The 26,511-nt window shown below is 39.9% G+C and overlaps 1 protein-coding gene across 1 annotated transcript in view; it reads right to left on the reverse strand.

The window, feature by feature from the left end:
- LOC116973570 (SWI/SNF-related matrix-associated actin-dependent regulator of chromatin subfamily A member 5) overlaps positions 1-26,511 on the reverse strand; it is a 43,263-nt gene that overhangs the window by 11,925 nt on the left and 4,827 nt on the right. Inside the window, exons 2-13 of the mRNA XM_033021781.1 lie at positions 25,897-25,980; positions 23,295-23,461; positions 19,973-20,073; positions 18,763-18,863; positions 15,893-16,072; positions 14,116-14,271; positions 13,042-13,173; positions 8,998-9,066; positions 6,084-6,193; positions 3,656-3,882; positions 1,897-2,018; positions 1,043-1,195 (exon numbers count right to left, since the gene is read on the reverse strand). Coding sequence (XP_032877672.1) covers positions 1,043-1,195; positions 1,897-2,018; positions 3,656-3,882; positions 6,084-6,193; positions 8,998-9,066; positions 13,042-13,173; positions 14,116-14,271; positions 15,893-16,072; positions 18,763-18,863; positions 19,973-20,073; positions 23,295-23,461; positions 25,897-25,980 — 1,602 coding nt within the window. The remainder of the gene's footprint in view (positions 1-1,042; positions 1,196-1,896; positions 2,019-3,655; positions 3,883-6,083; positions 6,194-8,997; positions 9,067-13,041; positions 13,174-14,115; positions 14,272-15,892; positions 16,073-18,762; positions 18,864-19,972; positions 20,074-23,294; positions 23,462-25,896; positions 25,981-26,511) is intronic.

A 26,511-nucleotide genomic window follows, 5' to 3' on the forward strand; every position in this document is an offset into this window, starting at 1 on the left:
ATTGTTGTCATGTGCACTGACGTACAGTAAAAAGCTTTTGTCGTATGCTGACTAATCAGTGACAAGATTATACATTATTACAATTGAGCCATCCACAGTGCACAGATATATGATAAAGGGAACAATGTTTAGTGCAAGATAAAGTCCAGTAAAGTTTGATTAAAGTGCTTCAGTAAACTGGTGAATAAAAGACATTTTCTGCATACTCTAGATACCCAGGTAAAATCATGAGCTGCTGTAGTGAGGTGGGGGGGAAATATGGGTGAAAAGCACTCCTAACATACACTGTCCAATCAAACTCACATGAATGGAATCTATTCACTGACAGGCACATGCATTGCCCGATTCATGTGATGATAACGTAAAAACATTGCAGGCATAAATGTGCTAAATGGCCTAATTCCGCAAAGGGTAATGGGTGATGTATTCGAACAATGTTGTTGCCTTTTGTTGGTAGCACGAAGCTACATTAATCCCAAATTGCCACTACATTATTTAAATTCCAATGCTTCTCATGCATTAGATCCCAACGCACTTAACAGAAGCCAGTTTTCATGAAGTACTTTTTGGTGTCACTGCAACTATAACATACAAATGTCAAACAGTCAAGCAGAAATGTTAACTGCTTTTGCACTTTGCATGGATGCTGCCTAATATCTCAGTATTTCCAGAAGTTATTGCATGCTCCATTCAGTATAACACAAAAGCTGAAATACTTACAGAAGAGTGTTAAAGCACAAACACATGAAGTGTTAAAAATGTTAAAGGTATTCATCCTCCATCTTATTTCACACTGAGCACATATAACTTAACATATCTCTGGGTCATCTGCCTCTATTAAAAACTGTATTGTTTGAAATTCCAAATAAAAGCGACCTGCAGTTAACGATTAACAATCCAACCTTTGCAGGAAGGATATGAAACATTCCAACCTTCCAAATATCATTGTGCTTCTAATTAATGGATAGAAAATGTGGTTTTCATTTACTTTAAAAATAAATAATTTGTGAGTCTCTTTGAAAATCATTTCTCAGTAACCTACCATGGCCTGCAGGTCAACCTGTGGGTTCCAGTCAGAGTCGTAGAGGATTACTACATCCGCTGTAGCTAAATTTATACCAAGACCCCCAGCACGGGTGCTCAACATGAAGATAAACTTGGAACTCCCAGGAGAATTGAAACCAGTGATAGAATCCTGAAGGGATGAGAGAGAAATGTCAAGTCTCAGGCGTACATAGTAGAATGAGGAACAATTTCTACAAATGGCTTGCAATTTTTTCATTGCAAAAGTACAAGATGCAAATTGTACGCTCTAGCTCCTTATTTGAAATATTAGTATCAATTCCATAAATAGGGTCTCAAGTATTAGTGCAATGACACCTTAATATGATGAGCAATGATAGGGTAAATAATGGAGATATGATAAGGGAATCAATAACCAGACACAGGTTAAAGATTAAGGGGGAAATATTTAATAGGAACCTGAGAGATAAGCTTTTCACACAAAGGTATATGGGATGAGCTGCCAGAGGAAGTAGGCAGGTACTATCACAAGGTTTAAGTACATGGATAGTACAGGTTTAGAGGGATATGTTGTTCATTGCGGGCAAGTTGGGCCAGCTTCCATGCTGTATGATTCCGAGCCTGCAGTAAAACACTGCAGTCTGAAGAAGGGTCTCCTATTCCACTTTATCTCTATTGTTGGTTTTCCTTGCCCCCAAGTAGGAAGACGTAAATATTTGTTTCACTTAAAATGGACACCGTATATAATGTGGATGCAAACATTTTCTTCTGGCAAGCATGTGATATCAAGGTTCCACTATATAGATAATAACACTGAATAATTTCAATGGAAACTTGAAGAAAAACAACAAAGTTTGGAGAGTAAAAATATACCTGTCTGTCCACGTGTGGAGTCTGCCCATCCAATCTACAGTACTCATAGTTTCGCCACATACAGTAATCTTCTAAAATATCCAGCACCCTGGTCATTTGGCTGAAAATTAACACCCGAGAACCTACAAAAATGAAGATTGCACATCAGTGTAAACTGGTGAAAGTTAACCATGGACACATTGCATGGATATGACCTTCTTCAAAATCCACATTGCCCAAAGTGCAATACAAATATATTTTTTTCCTCCACTGCTGTTAATAGCCAGGAATTTAAAAGTTAACTTGTCCTCTAACCATGCCAACTCAGTTTATAATTTGTGTGTATTTGAACTGAAGAAGGGTCCCAACCTGAAAAATGACCTATTCATATCCAATACAGGTGCTGCCTGGCCCAGTTATTCCAGCACTTTTGTTTTTTCTCATGATTCAAAAAATCAAATAATGAAAGCGAGACAGTTGAAGAAAAGTTAAATGGTAGCCTAGCCCACTTATCCAAATCTAAATTGAAAATTCAGTGTTAGACTTGGATAAGTGGGCTAGGCTACCATTTTTACTTTTCTTCAACTGTCTCGCTTTATAATTATTTGATTTTTTAAGAATCTTATGCTAATGGCATGTTGGCCTTCATAACAAGGTATTGAGTATAGGAGCAAAGAGGTCCTTCTGCACTTGTACAGGGCCCTGGCGAGACCACACCTGGAGTATTGTGTGCAGTTTTGGTCTCCTAATTTGAGGAATTACATTCTTGCTATTAAGGGAGTACTGCGTAAGTTAATTCCCGACATGGCGGGACTTTCATATGATGTAAGAATGGAGCGACTGGGCTTGTATTCACTGGAATTTAGAAGGATGAGAGGATATCTTACAGAAACATATACCATTATTAAGGGATTGAACATGATAGATGCAGGAAACATGTTCCCGATGTTGGGGGAGCCCAGAACCAGGGGCCACAGTTTAAGAATAAGGGGTAGGCCATTTTGAACTTAGGTGAGGAAAACATTTTCACAACGAGTTGTGAATCTGTGTAATTCTCTGCCATAGAAGGCAGTGGAAGCCGATTCACTGGATCCATTGAAAAGAGAGTTAGATAGAACTCTTACGGCTAGCGGAATCAAGGGGTATGGGGAGAAGGCAGGAACAGGGTACTGATTGTGGAAGAACAGCCATGATCACATTGAATGGCGGTGCTTCTGCACCTATTGTCTATGTCTATATCTATGTCTATGTATCTGATTTTTCAGTTAAATCTGCCTTTTGCAAAAGAGGATTCTAATATTAAGGACAATTTCCAATCCAGCTAGCCATTCATCTACTTCATACACTGCAACCTCAATTATTAACCACCAAAATCTGGCTTTATTGATTATATTTTGAATCTATTGCATACCCAGTGGACAATTAAGATAATAACACGAACAAAAAGCAAGCAATCCCCCAAGAAACATGTCAGCATTCTTCTTATCAAGGCCTGTTAAATGAAAAATCCAGTGCTATTAACTTAATTATGTGTGTCAAAACTTCAAGCAATTTACTTCTTGATGATGTGTAGTTATTTTCTTTACCGTAGAATATTGGAACAATCTTGTCCCCACATGCACTGCTTTATTTATAGAACGCCACAAATACAAAAACATCATTAAAAGTTCTCTCGTAGCTGCTGCAGAACTTATGGTGGTCGGATTTTGAGACCACTACATTACTGTTAAAAGGGCAATAATCATAAACACAACATAAAAGACTCAGTGCCTCGGCCAACCTTGTTCCTTCATTCGTGGCAGCAGTTTGTCCAATACCACCATCTTTCCACTGTTAACCACAAGATGACTATCAGTAGTATAAGGTGGGCCAGGCTCAGCTCCATCAAACAGATAGGGGTGGTTGCAACACTTGCGCAACTGCATCAGTATGTTCAATAGACGCATTTTGTCCATTTTGCCTGAGGAGTTAAGGATGTCAATATCCTTCATTAAAATCCTAGTGTACCTGCAAGAAATATTACAGTTAAAAATTATAAAAGTGATATTTTCCCCCCAATAGTTCTTTAAAAGAATGTGACTTAAAATTGTTTGAGTATGCAATTAGGACAAAGACCAGAATTCCATTGCCACCCTTGGATCGCGTACCAGTGAAGCAGTAGTAAAAGTAGATCCATAGACAGAAACCCACACCAAGAGATCAGTGTGTATAAGGCACAGAATGTCTCTCTTCTTTGACAGGATGTACATTCCATAAAGTGGCAAGTATGGAAAGGTCAGATTGCCAAGACGTGTATATTTGGGTCAACATGTTATTTTGAAGAAACCATTAAGTGGTATCCACTCAACAAAACAAGTATCAACTGCATTGGAATAAACATTTATTGCACCAAAACAGGTAATCTGACTCAAAGCTGGAAATTAGGCTTCACGCCAACCCCCTCTTTCTTAACACTTAAAAAAAAAGTTTTTTCTTTCTTCCATGCACTTATCTAACTATGGATCTATACTATTTATCTTTGTTAGTCCACGTGTTATCATGCTCCACATTACAATAGTGGCCAGATACTGACAGAACTTTATAGGTAGTAAAGCAGGTTGGGACATTGAGGGTTTATTCAGACCGTTCACCCTCTTGTTGCTTCACATTCCTTATCAGATTGTTGTTGCCAACCTTGTATTGTTACCCCCGACGGTTTTGATGATTCTTACAGTGGTAACTCTAGTTCTGGTCTTAACCAAAAATTACATGATGTGACATAGAGCCTCTTTAGAAGGGTCATTGACAACTGGACAAATGCTATATAAACTCAGCAGACCTCAGTGATACTTGGTCTCAAGAGAGTTGTGCTAACCTCGGCACAGATATCACTTTTCCTTTTGATTAAGTTGGAAAATAAAGAGAAAAGGAGCCCAGCATCTATAACTTTAATAAAAACTGGAATCATCATCTTCACCCAGGAAAATACCAAATCCATGTGTCATTGAAAAACCTGGCTGCTGCTTCGTGAATGAATCATGTGATCAAGGAAGTCAGTTTGTCAAGCAGCAACCAAACACAAACAGGGAAGTTCACTGTAGTATGGATTCACAACTTTATTCAAGAGTGCATTGTGTAAATCAACAGAGTTTTGTAATGTTGAATTCATTCCATTAGTTCACAAGTGCTCTCAATGCCTTCAAATGAAAGACATAGGGACAAAATATGTAGGTTGTGTAACTAGAAAAAGAGAACTATTAGACCAAAATCTGGGAGAATTCAGCCAGACAAGTGGTTGGAGTATCAGTGGGAGAAGAGTTTTTGAGATAGAGACCATAAATCTATATGTTTCAAGGTCGTTTACTGATTGTCAGAGTAATGGCAGATATAATTGAATCCTTAATTTAATCCTTCCTAGTGTGACCCTGATGAGCGTGAGGCGATTCATTTTGGGAGAGCTAATAGGCTATGACATGTATAATGTTTGGATCCTGGGCAGTACTGGGGACAGAGAGAATTAGGTGTAAAGTCCAAGGATGCGTGAAGATGGCAGCACTGGCAAGATCAAGACAGCATACGAGATTCTTGCCTTAGTTAGTTGGAGCACAGAATACAAGAGCAGGAAGGTTGTGTACAATTATAGAAAATGTTGGTTAGACCACAGCTAGAGTAGTATGTGCAGTTCCAGTTGTCACGCTATAGGATTAATATGAGTGTCCTGAAGAGAGTACAAAGGAACTTCACCAGGATGCTGCTCGGGATTAAGTGTTTAAGTTATGAAGGAGAGACTGGAGAAGCTAGGTTAGGTTTCTTTTGAGCTGAGGCATATAAAATGATGAGAGACACAGATGGAGTAGTAGTGAGAAATCCCGGTAAAACAATGGTGCCCAAAACGGGTGAAAAGGTAAAGGATAAGAGATTTGCAGGATATCTAAGGAAGAACGTTTTCACCCAGTACTTGACTGGAATCTGGAACAGATCGCCTGAGGTGGCAGAGTTAGAAATACTGTCAATAATCATATAGTATCTAAACAAGCACTTGAATCACCAAGGCAAGAAGGCAACAGGTAAAGTGCCAGAAAATGGAATTAGTACAGATGGTCAGCAAGGGCATGGTGGGCCAAAAGGCCTGTTTCTGCATTGTATGACTGTGATTAATGTTAAATGAATTGTAAAAATTATGCCATGCTTCTTAATGCAATGTGGTTATTTGCAGATTGTATACTCACCATTCCCGTTGCATTTTGCTAAGGCCTACATACATTTTGACTTCCTTTTTTGGTGGCAGACTCTTTTCTACCTCAGCTTTAATACGTCGGAGAAGGAAGGGTCGCAATACCTAATTCAGGTTAGAATACATGCTCTTTACACACTGATGGTGCCAATTTAGGCAAGTCAAATTAAGCAATTAAAATTTCTAAATTTAAACACTATAGAGAAGTATTTTAAATATTTTACCAAGCCGGGTATTTAAGTATACTGGTTACGAATTCAGTCAAATGGACATACGCAGCCAAATTTAAATCAAAAGTACCTCCAACAGTCATGTTAGGTACGACCTACTTTATCGCAAGCTCACAGCATCCAAAGCAGAGCAAGCTCACAAAGGTGCCCACAGACAATGCCAATTAGTTGGAATTAAATTTGAGTGCATTGAATGAATTACACATTCTTAAGAATTTATAACTTGGTTTTCAAACACAACAAACCCCAAACTAATATTTATTCTGTTAAATAGCAAAAAGAAAGGCCTAGGTATATTCTTCAAAGGTTACTTGAAAAACACGTGCAATGTAAAAAATCCAGATGGACACATCTTCAAACAAAATATCAATAAGAAATATTAAAGGTTACAAAAAAACTTGATAAAGGAGGCATCTTTTAAAGAAAATCTTAAAAAAAAAAAAGATAGATACAGAGGGTTAGAGGGGGAATTCCTGAGCTTGGAGTGAAGTCCCCGTCCCACTGTACGAGGTAATTCAAGAATTCTCCCGAGTTTCCACGATTCTAACTCGGAGAATGTCCGTAGCGGGTCCGTAGGAATTCGTGGATGACTCGTAGCGGCTCGTACGAGTAATAAGTAACAATTTTTTTCATCACAAGTATTTTTTTACTCGTGGACAGTTTTTACATGGATGAAAAAAAGTCACGAGTTTACCGGATGTCCCGAGTACCTAGCGTTAGCATTACGAGCCGCTACGAGACATCCACATACTCCTGTGGACCCGCTACGGATATTCTCCGAGTTCGAAACGGGAAAACTCGGGAGAACTCTTGAATTACCTCGTATAGTGGGACAGGGGCTTAAGCAGTTGAAACAGTGCAGCAATGAATAACAAGGAAGAGCAAGCAACAGAACTGGAACAGTGTGGAGATCTCAGGAGATAATTAAAACAGGGATCAATGTAATCACCTATGGAGCGAAGGAAATAGGCAACGTTTCGGGCCGAAACCCTTCTTCAGACTGATGTGAGAGTGGGGGGCGGGAAGAAGAAAGGAAGACGTGGAGCCAGTGGGCCGAGGGAGAGCTGTGAAGGGGAGGAGAAAGTAAGGACCACTTAAAATTAGAGACATCTAGAGCAGCGGATGCAATAGATGAGGTTGGAGGAGGTGCAGGTGAATCTCTGCCACACCTGGAAAGACTGCTTGGTTCCTTGAATGGAGTCAAGGGGGGGGGGGGGAGGTAAACTGCTCTAGATGTCAGCTGCTCTACATCGGTGAGACCAAGCGTAGGCTTGGCGATCGCTTCGCCCAATCCCTCCGCTCGGTTCGCAATAACCAACCTGATCTCTCGGTGGCTCAGCACTTCAACTCCCCCTCCCATTCCGAATCCGACCTTTCTGTCCTGGGCCTCCTCCATGGCCAGAGTGAGGACCACCGTAGGAGGAGGAGGAGCATTGGAGGAGCAGCACCTCATATTTCACTTGGGCAGTCTGCACCCCAGCGGTATAAACATTGACTTCTATAATTTTAGGTAGTCCTTACTTTCTCCTCTTCTTCTTAGCTCTCCCTCAGTCCACTGGCTCCACCTCTTCCTTTCTTCTTCCCACCCCCCCCCCCCCCCCCCCCCCCCCCCCACCCTCACATCAGTCTGAAAGAGTTTCGGCCCGAAACGTCGCCTATTTCCTTCGCTCCATAGACGCTGCCTCACCCGCTGAGTTTCTCCAGCATTTTATGTCTACCTTCGATTTTCCAGCATGTGCAGTTCCTTCTTAAACATCAATGTAATCACAGAATGATTTAAATGTTTCTGGACCAGGTGTAAGCCTGGGATTTGGTTGAAGGTGAGAATCAGATTCCAGTTTTTAAGTTCAGGTTTACGACTGTGCAAAGTGGGTGGCAAAGAGAACATTGCAATAATCGATTTGAGGCAACATCAGTACTTCAGGTAGAAATAATTGGTCTTGGTGATGGAGTGAATGTAGGAGCAGAACAAGTAGGACAGAAAGGATGGAAACACTCATTAAGCCCGAGAAATCCCTCAAGGATAAGATTTTTAGTATGGGCCAAACCAAGAAACGCAGAACATGTTCAACCCCCACTTCACCCATGAAAATGGACATCAAGAAAGCTGGCTTAAAAAAAACGAACAAAAATCCATTTACCTCTTCACCCCATATTACAGAAAACAACTTTTGCAATTTGTAACACATGAATCTCCTATCATCCCATATTTGTAGCAGTTCTACCAGAAAAGCAACAGACCTAAACACATACTATTTAGGCAACCGACTCAAGATCAGAATGCACAACGACCCGTAGACAAACTTAATGGGTCTCATTGCTATTACTGACTGGAGCTCAGAAACCAGGGGGGACACAAAAACAGGTTTTGTGTGTAAATATAATTAAATAATCAATCTCTCTCACCACACATTATAAGCATATCTGAATGTTTAAAGTTATCCGTATTTGGTACAGCTCCCAGCACCAACACTATTGTTGTCATATTAAATCCTCAAAGTTAAATATCACAAAGAGTGATGTATTAATACAAAAATTGTTGTTACTTTAAATTAGTTTGAATCTTTTTTTACTCAAATCATTTTGATTAAATAGTAAACACTTTCTTCAAATTATGGACTATCTCCATTATATCTCCAAGTTAATAGCATCAGTGTCAGATAAAAATGATATACTTACCATATGCAACCGTTCAACTAGTTTCTGGTCACCAAAACAGTTATTTGTGTCAAACCACGAGTCAAAGTCCTAAAAGAGAGAATGTCAAACCGAACAACAGACCACATTTGCTGTTAGCTCTCACAGATAACAACCCTATATTCTATAATATCATGGTAAATTATTAATTCAAAATTCCCTTTTTAAATCCTCCATGCAGGCATTTCTTAAAACATGCCAAGATATTGCAAAGCTGAATGTCAAATTTTGATTTGCATCTTTTCGTTAAAGTATTTCAACAATTTAAATCATCAAAAAGATACACAAATTCAAGTTGTGGCTGATATGAAAAACCACAAGTATTGATAATGTGGAATAGTATTTCCATCTATAGTAGGATACGATGCATACAGTGCCCCCCCATATGTTTGGGACAAAGACCCATCATTTATTTATTTGCCTCTGTACTCCACAAAAAAAAAGAATCACATGTGATTAAAGTGCACATTATCCGATTTTATTAAAGGCCATTTTTATACATTTTGGTTTTACCATGTAGAAATTACAACAGTGTTTATACATGGGTTCCCCACCCCCCCATTTCAGGGCACCATAATGTTCACAGCTGTTTGTATTTGCTCAGGTGTGTTTAATTGCCTCCTTAATGCAGGTATAAGAGAGCTCTCAGCACCTAGTCTTTCCTCCAGTCTTTCCATCACCTTTGGAAACTTTTATTGCTGTTTATCAAAGTGAGGACCAAAGTTGTGCCAATGAAAGTCAAAGAAGCCATTATGAGACTGAGAAACAAGAATAAAATTGTTTGAGACATCAGCCAAACCTTAGGCTTACCAAAATCAACTGTTTGGAACATCATTAAAAAGAAAGAGAGCATTGGCAAGCTTATTAATCGCAAAGGGACTGGCAGGCCAAGGAAGACCTCCACAGCTGACAGAAGAATTCTCTAGAATTAAAAAAAATCCCCAAACACCTGCGACAGATCAGAAACACTCTTCAAGAGTTGAATTGTCAATGACCGCTGTCCGCAGAAGACTTCATGAACAGAAATACAGAGGCTACTCTGCAAGGTACAAACCACTGGATAGCTGCAAAAATAGGATGGCCAGGTTACAGTTTGCCAAGAAGTACTTAAAAGAGCAACCAGTTCTGGAAAAAGGAATGTGGACAGATGAGACGAAGATTAACATATCAGAGTGATGGCAAGAGCAAAGTATGTAGGAGAGAAGGAACTGTCCAAGATCCAAAGCATACCACTTCATCTGTGAAACACGGTGGTGGAGGTGTTATGCCTGGGCATGTATAGGTGCTGAAGGTACTGGCTCACTTACCTTCATTGATGATACAATTGCTGATGGTAGTAGCAGAATGAATTCTGATGTGTATAGACACATCTTATCTGCTCAAGCTCAAACAAATGCCCCAAAACTCATTGGCTGGCAGTTCATTCTACAGCAAGACAATGATCCCAAACATACTGCTAAAGCAACAAAGGCGCTTTTCAAATTTTTACATGATATTGCTGTGTCCCCAACATTATGGTGCCCTGAAATGGAGGGACTATCTATAAACACTGCTGTAATTTCTACATGGTGAAACAAAAATGTATAAAAATGGCCTTCATTAAAATCTGATAATGTGCACTTTAACCACATGTGATTTATTTTCCTATTACAAATCTCAAATTGTAGAGTACAGAGGCAAATAAATAAATGACAGGTCTTTGTCCCAAACATTATGGAGGGCATGGTGATACATCTTGGAGGTTGGAAGGAAGGGATTTTTTAAGTGATTTAGTTTAAGTTTAGTTAGAGATACAGCATGGAATCAGGCCCTTCAGTCCACCAAGTCCCATTCACACTAGTTCTGTTATCCCAGCTTCTCCTCCACACCGTACACAATTAACCTACAAACCCGCACGTCTTTGGGATGTGGAGGAAGCCGGAGCACCTAGAGGAAACACAGGGGGTCATATAGAGAACGTGCAAACTCCATAAAGACAGTACCCGAGGACAGGATCGAACCTGGGTCTCTGGCGCTGTGAGGCTGTAGGTCTACCAGCTGCGCCACTGGCCTGAAACCCTGTATTTCAACAGAACTTTCTTGACAGGCAGCCAATATTTCTTTGCAAAAATAAGCACAACCTACTAGCTAGAATGAAGGTTAAACAAAGGCAGACTCTGGTGTTGATAACCTTTAGATAGTTAAAAAACTCAATTCAATTAAGCTGGTATCAAAGAGCACAAAATGGACTTCTAAACTGGCCACGGTCATGGCTACATTGCGTAATTAAGGGAGTGGTTGAATTACCCTTGTGATTGGATCATTAACTGCAGTATGATACTGATTACAGGGAATATTCTGCCATCATCAAAATAATGTGTTTGTGTATGAAGGCAAGCAGACAGCTAACCAAAAGATCTTTTGGAGATAGAATTGAAGCTATATTGGCTTAACAACACAAACAGCTGCTAAGGAACCACTGAGAGGAAGAAATGAAGAGGAAGGCTGTTGATGCAAATGGCGAACACCAAGATATCTCGCTGTTCACTGTACACTGTGGATTTATTAAACGCAAATCTGGTTTATTTACTTTGATAGCTTGTGATGAGAAATAGGCAGTGAGGGGTATGCAGTAGATGTGGTGCATAAAACTAAAAGAGAGTTCAAGAGAGGGGCTAGTTTAGTTTAAAGATACAGTGCGGAAACAGGCCCTTCAGCCCACCGAGTCCGCGCCAACCAACAACCCTTACACACTCTAACACTATCCGTCACCCACTAGGGACAATTTACAATGTTACCAAAGCCAATTAACCTACAATCCTGTACGTCTTTGGAGTGTGGGAGGAAATCGAAGCTCCTGGAGAACCCCACATGATCACCGGGAGAACGTACAAACTCCGTACAGACAGCACCCATAGTCAGGATTTAACCCGGGTCTCTGGCGCCGAGGCAGCAATTCTACCACTGCTCCACCGTGCCATTCCAATCATATGCTTAATTCTCTCCATCTAAGAAGCACCATTATAGAAGCTTTTCACCATACCTTGGTACACATGGCAATAAACTAAACTAAACTGAGAAGCAGGCCGAACCCGGGTCTCTGCCGCTGTAAGGCAGCAACTCCACAGCTGCGCCACAGAAGACTAGCTGGATTACACAGCTTGCAGGGAGGCACTGAGCCTCAAATTGCCACCTTGCATTGTAATCCTCATGTGATTCCATATGTCCATTATGACATTACTCTACTGTTTTTACAGTATAACTTATTTTTATATTGAGCAGAGTTTTGGATTTAAGACCCCAAAATCTGAAATGATGGCACATGCCACATTTAAACCAAGATGAACAGAAAGGGAAGATACTAGGCTCCCATCACATAGCGAACAATAATTAGTGTAGGTCAGATATTTTGTTAATATATACAGTAAAGTTCTAAAAAGATTATATGGAGGAAACTATATCATTGTTTCCCCAGTTATGGGTTTTCTACCTAGTTTTAAGAATGTTTAAGCAAAACTTAATAGAATACAGAATGTCTTTAATGTAATTTTCAATGTCGCACAAGGTGGCGGAATTGCTCATATTATGTCAAGCACCTGAAAAGGGACAAGATGGGCAGATTCAACATGCTGGTTAATTAAAGGCAGATGCAATACAGAGCATTTAAAATCTGAGGGGACATTTTGATGCTAGAATCTGGAATGCACTGCCAATTGAATAGTAGAGACAGGTTCAATCATGATAAGCAAGAGAGAACTAGAAAAGTATATATTTTTAAATTGCATTGTTGGTAAGAGCTTGAGCAGTTGGATTAGCTGAAATACTCTTGCTCAGAACTGGTATAGATATAATGGGGTAAAACGACCCACCGCATGCTGTGATTTCATGGAACTCCTTCAGGCACTTTTTGTAAAATACAAGCATCACAGTCTATGACACAGAATATCCTATTTAACAGAATATTCTATTTAACCACAGAATATCCTATTTAACTTGAACAAACGGTTACCGTTCGAATCCCTGTTGGTTGGCCTTTGAAATACTTACACTAGAGGAATTAAAGACATCAGGGAGAAGGAAGTTGAGCAGTGCCCAGAGTTCGTGCAAGTTGTTCTGAAGAGGTGTACCAGTGAGCAACAGTCGATTTGTCGTCTTGAATTCTCTCACTATTTCAGACAGCTGCAGTGACATATCAAAGACATTATGAAACAGCAGTTTAATACTTAATCTGTGATTTACCCCACACAATCATATAGATATGTAATGCTGAGGCCCTATAAGGCGCTGGTCAGGCCACATTTGGAATACTGTGAACAAATTTGGGCCCCATATCTGAGGAAGGATGTGTTGGCTCTAGAGAGGGTTCAGAGAAGGTATACAAGAATAATTCCAGGAATGAGTGGGTTAGCATATGATGAGCATTTGATGGTAATGGGCCTCTACTCGCTGGAGTTTAAAAGGTTGAGGGGAGACCGCATTAAAACTTACAGAATATTGAAAGGCATAGAGTGGATGTAGAAAAGGATGTTTCCACTGGTGGGAGAGTCTAGGACCAGAGGTCATGGCCTCAGAATTAAAGGGTGCTCTTTTAAAAAGGTGAGGAGGAAATTCTTTAGTCAGAGGGTAGTTAATCTGTGGAACTCATTGCCACAGAGGGCTGTGGAGGCCACCTCAGTGGATATTTTTAAGGCAGAGATAGACAAGTTGATTAGAACGGGTGTCAAGGGTTATGGGGAGAAAACAGGAAAATGGGATTAGGTGGCAGAGTCAACCATGATTGAATGGCGGAGTAGACTCCATGGGCCGAATGCTTAATTCTACTCCTATAACTTGTGAACTTGTGACGTTAAAAAAGGAATGCTTTGCAAAACATTTTACAATGGGGGAGAGGCAATTAAAGCCAGATCTGCCAGGATAATCGAAAAGATGAGAAAAAGGCACAAGACAGGCATTGGGTTGAACACACGAGAAGCTTCCTCATCACAGTAAGCTCATGAGGCAAAGTTTTTTTTAAAAAAGGGGTTTATAGGGATTTACTAAAACCGTAACCATCATCTTTTGGATTACTACATGGAAAGGGGGTGGATGTGATGAAGAAAAAGTCAAGAGAAAAAAACATACCTTCGATTTTTCATTTTTGATTCTGTGAGCTTCATCTATGACCAGATACCTCCAATTAAACTTCTTGAAAACGGATTTCTCCCTAATCAGCATTTCATACGAGGTCACACAAACATCCCAATCTCCAGGCAGCAGGACGTCTCTGATGAAAGCAGCCTGACAAAGCAAGAAGTTGTCTCCTTAAATGATCATTCATGTTTATTTTACGCAACTGACCTGAATCAAGGTAGAACTTGCACTATATTGAGCAGTTAAATTTAATCTAGCAACAATGCAGACAAATTCAGAAATCAGTATGAGCTGATATTATAGAATAATATACTATGAGCAATAGTTACCACATGGGTGGCTGCTCTGGAAGGTCAGATCCCACAGGATCTAGGGAAAGCCAAGTAACTATATACAGAATTGACTTCATGGTAGGAAGCAGAGAGGGTGATGGTGGAAGGTTGTTTGTTTTTTGGATTGTAGGCATGTGATGTGCCTCAAGGGGCCAGTACTGGGTCCATTGCTGTTTGTCATCCATATCAATGAATTAGATGGGAATTAACTAAACTAAGAGGATGGGCAGGTGCTATAGACCTGCACGGGAAGGTAGACGCTCTTGCCCCCATTAGTCTCGGGCAGATGGGCTCGTCAGCCTGGGAAGGTTGTCCATCTAGGAGAGGGAAAACTCGGATTTAAAACCTCACTGCCTTGTGGCCATATCCAGTCATGGAAAAGGCTCCTGGAGTAAACCTCAATAAAATCCGGAGCCCCAAAGCTAGTTCGTCGTTGTCTACAACCTCACTCTGGCAGCTCCTGCGACGGCGCTAGTGCCAAACTGTAACGGCCCTGCTGTTCCTTTGGATCCATCAGCGATGTGGAGAGGGGGGACGTGCTGCATGGGCAACAGCCTGTCCTCCATATGACATCACCCAGGCTTGCATCCAACCACACATCACCTGCAAACTAGGATGCATCACCCATGGCCAGTCATGACCGAGGGGGGGGGGGGGGGGGGGGGGGCTGGGGCTACTACTACGGTGAGGTTTACATCAATGGTAAGGAAGCTACTGGAGAGGATTTACTCCCATTAAGAAGAGAATGGACAAATCAACTTGGCTTTGTTTGGGGCAAGTTTACAAACTAGATTAAGTTTTTCTTAAGATGACAAGTGTGAATGTTGAGGGCAGGGCAGAAAAAGGTGTCTACGTGGACTTTGGTGAGGCACTTGACAAGGTGCTCCTTGGTAAACTGATCCAGAAGATCAAGATATATGGGATCCACGGTGACTTGGTAGTATGAATTTAGAACCGACTTACCCACACAAATCTGAGTTGCAGTGGAAGGCTGTTTTTCTGGCTAGATATGTGACTAATGGTGTTCCATATATATTGTCTTGGACAAAAATGTAGTTAGGTTTGTAGTGAGTTTGCAGACAACACAAAAGTTGGTTGCGTTGTGGACAATGAAGGATACAGCAGGGTATGGAAACAAACGGCCTGGGGAAGCAGCTATGATAGTGCTGTTTAAGAGGCTTTTAGAGTGGCACATAAATATGCAGGGTATGAGGGGGGGGGGGGGGGTCATGGATCATGTGGAGACAGAAGGGATTAGCTCAATTTGGCATTGCTTTCACCACAGACATTGTGGCCGAAATACCTTTTCCAGTACTGTAATATTCTGTCCCATCGTCAAACCAGTATTGCTGGCCACAGTGATTTACCACCACGCTCTGCTAACACTTGTTGCATTAAACATTGATATGTTCAGGTACAGAAAATATAGTTCTTACCCGTTGTTCCTTGTCACCAATTAGACAAATGGCTCGAAGTGTTGGTATCCATCTGTTGAATTCAAGCATCCAGTTATGGAGTGTAGATTTAGGGACCAGAACCATATGAGGCCCAGGAATGCTTCTGTAATGTTTCATGTACCCCAGAAGAGCAATAGTTTGTAAAGTCTTACCAAGACCCTGTCAAATGAAGCATAATTGGAAATAACAAATCTGAAAAATAGGCACACAATTATCAGTCTCTAAAGCAGAGCTGCCAAGTTTTGTCAGAGCATTTCAGTATTCTCGTACCTGAAAAATCAGTATTTTACTGAGGAAATCAGTAATTTACGCGGTACCATTTTGCTGAAAAAAGTGTTTTTTATGTGCGGTCATACCCATGTAAGAGTACAAGAATACAGAGAAAGGTTGAACAAGTTAGGGCTTTATTCTTTGGAGCGCAGAAGGTAAAGGGGGGACTTGATAGAGGTTTTTAAAATGATGAGAGGGATAGACAGAGTTGACGTGGAAAAGCTTTTCCCACTGAGAGTAGGGAAGATTCAAACAAGGGGACATGACTTGAGAATTAAGGGACTGAAGTTTAGGGGTAACATGAGGGGGAACTTCTTTACTCAGAGAGTGGTAGCTGTGTGGAATGAGCTTCCAGTGAAGGTGGTGGAGGCAGGTTCGTTTTTATCATTTAAAAATAAATTGGATAGTTATATGGATGGGAAAGGAATGGAGGGTTATGGTCTGAGCGCAGGTATATGGGACTAGGGGAGATTATGTGTTCGGCACGGACTAGAGGGGTCGAGATGGCCTGTTTCCGTGCTGTAAAAATTGTTATATGGTTATAACTTTGCTACCAATTGACATGTCTTCTATGCACCTTCCTTGACAGTGCATTCATTGCCATCTCTTTGTATACTGCTGTTTGAACGGCTGTTCCTGGTTTTAGCACCAGATGATGATGTAGAAGCCATATTGAGCCTCCCTCTCCCTCCATCGCTCTCTCCCTCCTTCCTCTTTCCCTCCCTCTTCCTCCTCCCTCTCTCTCTCTCCCTCCTTCCTCCCCCTCCCTCTTTCCCTCCCACTCCTTCCTTTTTTTCTCCCTCCCTCCCCTAACAGTCTGTGACCATAGCGCTATGTGTAAAGTGCTCCAGCTGGGAGCGCTATTTTTAGAACCCATAGCGCTGTTCCTTTAAATTCCCACGCGTTAAACTGACAGCGCTGTTTAAACCTAGAGCGGATCAAAGCTTACAAAAATAATCACCCAGATCTTGAAATTTAAAATACGAATAGATTTAATTTGTTATAATTTTTAGAGTTACAGTTGACTTTTTATATCCTTGCAGTATTAAGCAGCAAGATGAAACAGGAAGTCTGTATTTTACAAAGCAAATCCGTACATCTGAATTCTGATCGCATTTCCGTACAAAATACGGAAAATCCGTACTACTTGGCAGGTCTGCTGAAGCCTTTTCCGATGTTTAAATCATGGCTCTTACTTCTTTTGTTTAACTTCATATTCGGGTCATGGTTCCTTTTCACTCAATACAGTAAACCCTCGTTATAATGGACCTTGGGGTGGTGTGAAATGGTGACCGTTATTGCTGAATGACCGCTATAATCGAGTAAGGCCACCCCCCCCCCACAATTGACATCACTCCAGCAGAATCCTGGAGCCCCGTCACTGAGAGCCCAGTGGGACCTCTCTCATCATACAGAGCGCAGCAGCCCAAAAAGGCTGACCGGCACCACCTTGGCCATCGCAGCTGGGGAATGGCAATAACCGCTGCCCCAACTGCTGATTCCTGCATTCAGAGATTGAGAGCAAATTGGGAAGTTTGGGCCATGCAGGTTGTAGCCGGCAGAGTGAGACACCCATGACCATCTACCCGCCCGGAATTCAGGGTGAAAAGACATCGACCTTAAACCTAACTCCATTTCTCTAACCAGCTGAGTGTACAGTGTTATTTTTAACAGCTAAAAATGTATTTTGGTTGCTGCAAGCTAAAAACACTAAAGGCTGTTTGTTATTGTTTTCATCAAAGCAATTGCTTGTCAATTTTAATGCTGTCCATAGTGTAACTAGCAGGCTGCGTTTTAAAAGACACGGTTCGCTACAGCAGAAATACGTTCTAAAGAGGTCCGTCATAATGAGAGTTTACTGTGCATTCAATTGAAAATTTAAACCTGAAGTAAAATCTTGAATAGGCTTGGCAACAACAACATTTTGGAGAAAGTTCCAAGCATCAACTATCCAAGTGCTTTGGCTGAATTGCGCACCAGGGGAATTGGTTTCCTTCATGGAAATGTTGAAAGGTGCTTTCAGTGTGAAGATAGAATTTTCAATGGGGAAACAAATTATCTGAGAAATACAATTACTACACCTCAACCCAATTTTGTACACTTCACCCAATTTTAGCACTAGTTACTCATTGTTAATGAGGTGGATTTTCAAATCATCAGGATTGATCTCTAAAATTGCTGAGATCAAAAGCGGGTAGCTAATTGCATCCTTATTCTACTCTGCCGAAGCAGTTTGGTAAGAGCCAGTGTCTTGACAAGTTATTTCAAAAGACATTGAAGTGCCTTTGCTGCATGTCTGAAGAAACACCAGTCAGATTGCACAAGGACTGCAAAGTTTCTTTCCCTAAAAAGGATAGCAAACCAAAATGTATTTTTCATATTGTCGTGTCACGGTCACTTCTTATTTCATATTTATGCATGGGTTTTGTATTCTTATCCGAATCATTAGAACTGCCCTCAACATTTTCAATCCAATAACAATTACTCTATGCTACTTCATATCCAAAATTGGATAACATTTTTACTTTTAACACCCACAATCAACATTTCTTACGCCCACAATCAATATAGATTCATACCATTTCGTCTGCTAGGATACCATTAATGCCATTTTCATATAAAGAAATGAGCCAGTTCAGCCCACGGATCTGATAGTCTCGCAGCTTCCCTCTCTTCACATCTGTGGAAGAGATTCCAAACAGTCAGAGCCTGCAGCCATTGAAAACAAATGTCCAGCAACTATTTAACCGAAAGTACCTTATCAGCCCAGGAGAACAAAATGTAAAAGTTCCATTAATATCTGTTGATACCAGGATCTCAGTGTTTGGATAAGGAAAGGCATTTAAACATAATTCCAATGCAAAAAAATGTGCATTTATAGTCGCAGACTAACACTACTGCATTGTAAGTCAAATAAAATATTAAACACAAAGGAGAAAATATGGAGTCAAATAGTTCCAGGATGCAAACATCCACCAGGACAAGTATTTACAGTAAAAATTATGGTGGAAGAGAGAGGGAGAAAGAATTGAGAGTTTTGTTAGCAATAATATTATCATAGGAATGGTTATTAGGGTTTAAATAATGCCATCTGGAAAGTTCACCTGCAGAATTTTAAATAAACTGATAATATAATCCACAAAAGAACTTTATGTGGATAATCTGATCAATTATTCGCTGTGCAATTATTGGTTAATATATTTTAATATGGCCCATATTAATGTGGTGACTTTGTCCATTTGCTAGGAACAAGAGTTCCATGAAAAATAAACTGGTGCAATTTAAACTTCTGAACATCTCGAGCACAAGATGAACAAATAGTGCCACTGAAGCCAGAGTAAAGAAAGGGCTAGTTTGCGAAGTAATCATTACATAATGACATTCAATAATATTTGAGTTATACTGCATCGTAATATGCAGAGACTCAGAAAGCTGGATGTTCACAATGACTATCCATGTTCATGGCTCAGAAAGGTATCAGTCACAAAGTTGCTGGTACAAGTCAACAGCCTCAACACCATTAGCAGACTGCCACAAGAGCTATCCTTGACAGAACGAAGAATGTAAATAATGTCAAAGTAAATGCAAAGGGAGGATAGAAGTAGTAAAGTAAAGCAACCTCAAATGTTCAAAAAATATAGTTTTGACTATATTAACAAAAACACATTCTTCAAATCAAATGTAAGGTGAACAGAAAATACAAATGTTAAAAGCAACTGGAAAAAAAAGTAGTGAGAACTTAGCTAATTAACAAATGTGTGGATTAATGAATAAAATGGCTTTACATACATGATGGGGATTCTTCAAACCTTGTGCAGACATTGGTTGTCTTGCTATTTTCTGACAGGAGTTCTTCATCCTCTTCCTGCTCTGTACGACGATGACGATAACTAAGAATTAAAAGTGGATTGTTTTGTGTAATGAGTCACCACCTTATTCCAATGATTCAAGTGAAATACTATTCCTGCCAAGTTCAAACACGTCAAATCTAGTCACCTCAAAATAACCAACATCACACATTATATTCAAGAACGGAGATGGAAAGAGAGTAACTTTCTAGCCAAATTCAGCAACAATTTGGAGCATTAATCAATTAAAAATCCAATTAATGTAATTACTCCAAGAGTAATTTGAAATCCAAGCAATTTTGAAATTGTTATTATTCAAATATTCATGCTTTTCTAAAGCCAATGGAGACTAAAGGGTGCAGTGATGTATTTGATGCAAATTAAAGAAGTTATTTACAACATATATGAGGCTTTATAAGATTGTTTTGCTGCCATTATTCTTTAGTACTTCTGTAACAAACTTTAAAATTAGTCTACTTCGGAGAGAAATTCTATTTACCATATTTTTACGTTAAACAAGATAATAATAACAAATAACATATTAGTGAATGTTATACCATTAATAACTTTAAAAGTCAACATAATGATTGCTCTGTTTAAGAAGGAACTGCAGATGCTGGAAAATCGAAGGTAGACAAACTGAAGAAGGGTCTCGACCCGAAACATCGCCTATTTCCTTCGCTCCATAGATGCTGCCTCACCCGCTGACTTTCTCCAGCATTTTTGTCTAGTTGCTCTTGTCACATAGATTTTGGTTTAGTTCCCATTATGTTAATTGCTCCCTATTCCTCAACAGATAAATATTGATGTGGATAGAGAACTGGCTGGCAGACAGGAAGCAAAGAGTAGGAGTAAGCAGGTCCTTTTCAGAATGGCAGGCAGTGACTAATGCGGTACCGCAAGGCTCAGTGCTGGGATCCCAGCTATTTACAATATATATTAATGATTTGGACGAGGGAATTGAATGCAACATCTCCAAGTGTGCAGATGACACGAAGCTGGGGGGCAGTGTTAGCTGTGAGGAGGATGCTTGGAGGCTGCAAGGTGACTTGGATAGGTTGGGTGAGTGGGCAAATGCATGGCAGATGCAGTATAATGTGGATAAATGTGAGGTTATCCACTTTGGTGGCAAGAACAGGAAAGTAGACTATTATCTGAATGGCGGCCGATTAGGAAAAGGGGAGATAGGTGTCATGGTACACCAGTCATTGAAAGTAGGCATGCAGGTGCAGCAGGGAGTGAAGAAAGCGAATTGTATGCTGCAGTTGTACAGGGTCTTGGTGAGACCACACCTGGAGTATTGCGTACAGTTTTGGTCTCCTAATCTGAGGAAAGACATTCTTGCCATAGAGGGAGTACAGAGAAGGTTCACCAGACTGAATCCTGGGTTGGCAGGACTTTCATATGAAGAAAGACTGGATAGACTCGGCTTGTACTCGCTGGAATGTAGAAGATTGAGGGGGTATCTTAAAGAAACTTACAAAATTCTTAAACGGTTGGACAGGCTAGATGCAAGAAGATTGTTCCCGATGTTGGGGAAGTCCAGAACAAGGGGTCACAGTTTATGGATAAGGGGGAAGTCTTTTTGGACCGAGATGAGAATTTTCTTCCCCCACACAGAGTGGCGAATCTGTGGAATTATCTGCCACAGAAGGTAGTTGAGGCCAGTTCACTGGCTATATTTAAGAGGGAGTTAGATGTGGCCCTTGTGGCTAAAGGGATTGGGGGGTATGGAGAGAAGGCAGGTACGGGATACTGAGTTGGATGATCAGCCGTGATCATATTGAATGGCGGTGCAGGCTCGAAGGGCCGAATGGCCTACTCCTGCACCTATTTTTCTATGTTTCTATGAACTCTAACTCAAAAACAAAAATCCTTTGATTCCAGTTTGGAGAATTTCCACTGCCTTTAGGGTAGGGGGTTGCAAGTTTGCAATATCCCATGTGTGAAGATAGATTTCATTCTGAAATGGTCCAAATCATCATGTTAGTCTGTACTAGATCCCTCAATAACTTGAGGAAATAGTTCTACAGCCTTTCCCTTCCCCTATCAATTAAGAATTTTTGGGCATCTCAATTATTTCACTCTTCAAATTCAAAAGAACAAAGTCGTCCTTGTCATCTAATAACATTTTAGTAAACATGCACTAGATCCACTTACAAGGGAAATAGTATTTCATATAAAGTAGTGCCTCATGATAATTGTACTTCATGGAGTATGAGTGAAGGCTTCATCAGATTTGCATTTCAACCCCATTGTGATAAGGCAAATAGAGCAATGATTATTAAAATAGTTAAACCCATGTCCCACTTTCACGACCTAATTGTCGACCTCTGCCAAGTTTGCCCGTGACTCATACTCGCAGCATGGTCGCCACGAGGCCGTAGGAGGTCTTTGTAACTCTTCCTCATGCTCGTAAATGGTCTCCGCATACTCGTGGCCTCAAGTAGGTTGCGGCGTTTTTTCCAGCCTGATAAAAAATGTCCACGAGTAAAAAAAAGGTCGGCATGGAAAAAATTGATACTTTTACTTGTAGGTCAGTCGTAGTAGGTCGTGATGGTAGTCGTAGGTCGGTAACTGGCCCGAGAAAAAAAAAATGCAAACATGACATCATTTTATCATGTGATCATTTTTCCACTAGTTGCTAGTCGTACTTGGTCTTAGGTGTGGAAGATCGAGGTCGAGGGGGGTCATAGACAGAGTTGTAGGAGGTCGTAGGTCTTTTACTTCGGCAAGTCAACACGACCTTGACATTTGTTTCAACTCGTCTATGGTCTTCTAAACTCGTGAATTAGGTCGTCCAAGTGGGACAGGCCCTTTATTATTGCTTAATATTTGCACAAGTGCTCTAATTTTAGTGATTTGCATTGAGCCCCAAAACGTTTTGATCTACAATTCCTACTCCTGCCATTAAAAGCAATAATCTGAGCAGTATCGTGGTTTCACAGTGGTTCTGCTCCTACACTTAACTCTGTCCACCATTTTTTTACCCAGTCAACGGTGAATCACAGAATCTGTTGTACATTCCGTCTTAGTCTGATCTTCATAGTTAATAATTCTCTCTTTTGCATCTTAGTCACTGATATTTATTGTAAAGATCTGATGGCCAAGAACCTCAAGAAATACTACTAGCATGATTTTCAATCAAATATCACTCCCTCATGCCATTGAAATGTGAATAATATTTTCTAAGATAGAATGACACAGAATATGCATCTTTAAAGCAAGGAGAAAAAACAATCTTTGCCGGTAATGTAGCTTACTCTCCAACCGATAGCAGTGTCTGCTTTTCATCTTTCTTTATGCGAGGGCGTCCTGGTTTCATCTTCAGAGGTGATGTTGGTGTTTTCTGTGCAGCGGGTTGGATAAAATGGGCAAAGAGTTCCGTCTGTTGCAGTAAGTAGTCAAATCTATTTGCTCTGTCGGATTTCTGTCAAACAAAAAGACCAAGACCATTCATGTTAATCAACCTGAGATAAAAATCAGAAGATGCTGAAGATACTCAACAGGAGTGAAAGCATCTGGTAGAGACGCAGCGGTTATTATTTTAGTAGGCACAAGAAGCTGGAGTAACACAGCGGGTCAGGAAGCATCCTTGGAGAAAAAGAATAGGTGACGTTTCAGATTGAGGCCCTACTTCAGTGTGAAGAAGGGTCTCAACCTGAAACGTTACCGATTCCTTTTCTCCACAGATGCTGCCTGACTTGCTGAGTTACTCCAGGTTCTTGCAGTTCAGTTTAAACCAGCAACAGCAGTTCCTTCCTACACTTAATCTTTTAGTATACTGACATTTAATCAGAATCTTATTGCCCGTATTAATTTATTATTCCAGATTTCAATCATATTCAGTATTTTGCTTTTGAATTATTTAATATTCACCACTTTAATCTGGACTAAAACTTTGTTTGTTAGGAACAGCATATCAGTTTAATTACAGCTAACGTACATTATTTTGGAAATAATTATTTTACATTAAAAGCTGATTTGCATTCATTTGGTATGAATTTTTATGTTGTAATCAAAGCACCATGCAACTTTTCAGTGGTGGGAAGTAATAGCATACGTACTTCACATGCGTTATCAATATGTACTTTGGGGTTGAAGGGCCAATTTCTATGCTGTCTCCCTATAACTCCTGCCTTATGAATTGATTATTAGAGATGTCTTAATTGAGCCATAGTTTGAAAAAATTAAAAACACCAAACTTGAAGAGCAAATTAAAAGTTATTTTCACTCTTTGTGATAATGAAAAAACATACACTTTACACCAGCAATTAAAATGTGCATTGTAACATTTATCTATCTGGCCCACATCAGACTATCCAGAGACTTGGAAGAATATTTGCTGTTGTTGCATCGATACAAGCATATGTGTCACAGTATCATTTATGGTACAATTTGCACACACTTCAGCTGTCATTACATTATGTGAGTTCAGCAAACTTATTACCCAACAATACAAAAAGCTGCAGGAACTCAGTAGGCCAGGCAGCATCTGGAGAGGGGATGGACAGGCAACATTTTAGGACAAGAACATTCTTTAGACTGATGTGAAATGTCACCTCTCCATCCCCTCCTCAGATGCTGCCTGAACAGTGTTTCTCCAGCGTTATGAATTTTGCTCGGGATTCAAGCATCTGCAGTATCTTGTGTTCCCTTATTACCTGACTATGACCGACCGATTTACACTCCTCTAATGAGACACAACAGCCAAAATCAGTTTACAAGCCTATATGCATTCACGAAGCCCACCAATTTTAAACACAACATTCTAGGTCACGTCGTTCCAACCGAACTAACCTATCAAAACTTGAAATTGATTTTAAATTAAATGGATAATATAGCTGAAATTTAAACGTTTAAAGTGCCAAAAGAACATCATCCTTTAACAGGCAAGAAAACGTATGTACATGTAAACCGTTAAAAATAGCTGTTCAGGTAATGAAAATTCATCCAATCAGAATTTGCATACACTATCCAAAAAGATGGAAGTTATGTGAAAAATAGTTAATCAACAATAAAAAAAAAATCATCATTTATCATTTTTAAACCCAATGTAGCTTCCAATACGCATTTCTCAGATTTTAACCCCTCCCCCCTGCAAACAACCAAACAGAAATTTGGGGGGGCTGAAATTGCCCGTTTGCATATACTTTGTTCGGATGGGAAAAATAAAAGCTAAGGAGTTCTTTCTGAATGGCTAGTCAGTATACAATAGAAGGGCCAAGTGACCCTCAAGCCTGTTCTGCCATTCAATGAGATCATGGTTTATCTAATGTTGGTTTCATTTCAGTTTTCTCACCGGATCCACACAACTCTTAACTTCCCTGTAGACAAAAAGTTGATCTCAACCTTTAATACATTCAAATGATATATTCCCCCACAAAGAACAACAACTTTTTTTCAAGTGCATTCAGAATCTTATGCTCCAATTAGATCACTTCTCATTCTTCCAAAATGAACGTGGGCCCAACATTTCCTTGTAAGTTAATACCTTAATCCCATGAGCCAACTTTGTCATCTTTCTCTTAACTACAGTGCAAGTATATTCCTCCTATTAAGTGCACGGTGTTATTTCACAATGCCCAGAGTTGCAGCAAGTCCTTTCTACTTTTATACATCAATCACCCAAGGTAACAAAAAAAACACACCTATGAAATTTTAATATTTAGTAGTTAAATGATTCAGGTTAAAGTACACAATGCAAATGTTTTCCATATTTGTATGTATTGATTATACAAAGCAATTACCACTTCAAAAAGCATCTTTTATTATAAATTGAAATTTTATTAACAAAAAATGTTGAAATCTGCAGGAGAAATGTTAATATGTGTACAGCTCTTTCATCTCATTTAGTACACTTACCATTTTTTCTTCATAGGCAGGATCCTCCTCTTTAGCCTCAGGTTTTGGCATTTTAAATATAAATGCTACATCAGTATTTTGTATCTAGGGAACACATATTAGAAGTCATTAGGTTCATAGATAACAACGACCTGAGAGTGTATAACTATTTAATCAGAATCAAATATCAGATATATCAGGAGCTATAGAAGCAGAACCAATAGTGTAGGGTCATAGGTTCAAGTTCAAGGACAAATGCATTCCAATTGAAGTTTTGGAGACAAAGTCATTTGGTACTGAGCAAAAGTGCTTACGTAATATTAGCTAAGCAGCTCTCAAATCTGAAGAAAAATAAAGCCATATAAAATTAAATGTGTTCTTCTACTCTACATAGAGTCTTGGTTCAACAACTGGCCTTGTTACATTTCTAATCCTTGGTTTGGGGAATGAAAAAGGGAAGAACAGCAGGGCAAGACTTCCATGAGTTCTCACTTTATGTTGGAGGAAAGTGGAAAAGACGACGGATCCAATTAATGAATAGTTTATACTGAAAAAGAGTAATAAGCTGGTATTAGACTTTTCAGAATGAAAGCTTTAATATAACTTGATATTTTTACATTCCCTTCTTTCAGAAAT

This window comes from Amblyraja radiata, chromosome 1, assembly GCF_010909765.2.
Source record: "Amblyraja radiata isolate CabotCenter1 chromosome 1, sAmbRad1.1.pri, whole genome shotgun sequence".
Lineage (NCBI taxonomy): Eukaryota > Metazoa > Chordata > Chondrichthyes > Rajiformes > Rajidae > Amblyraja > Amblyraja radiata.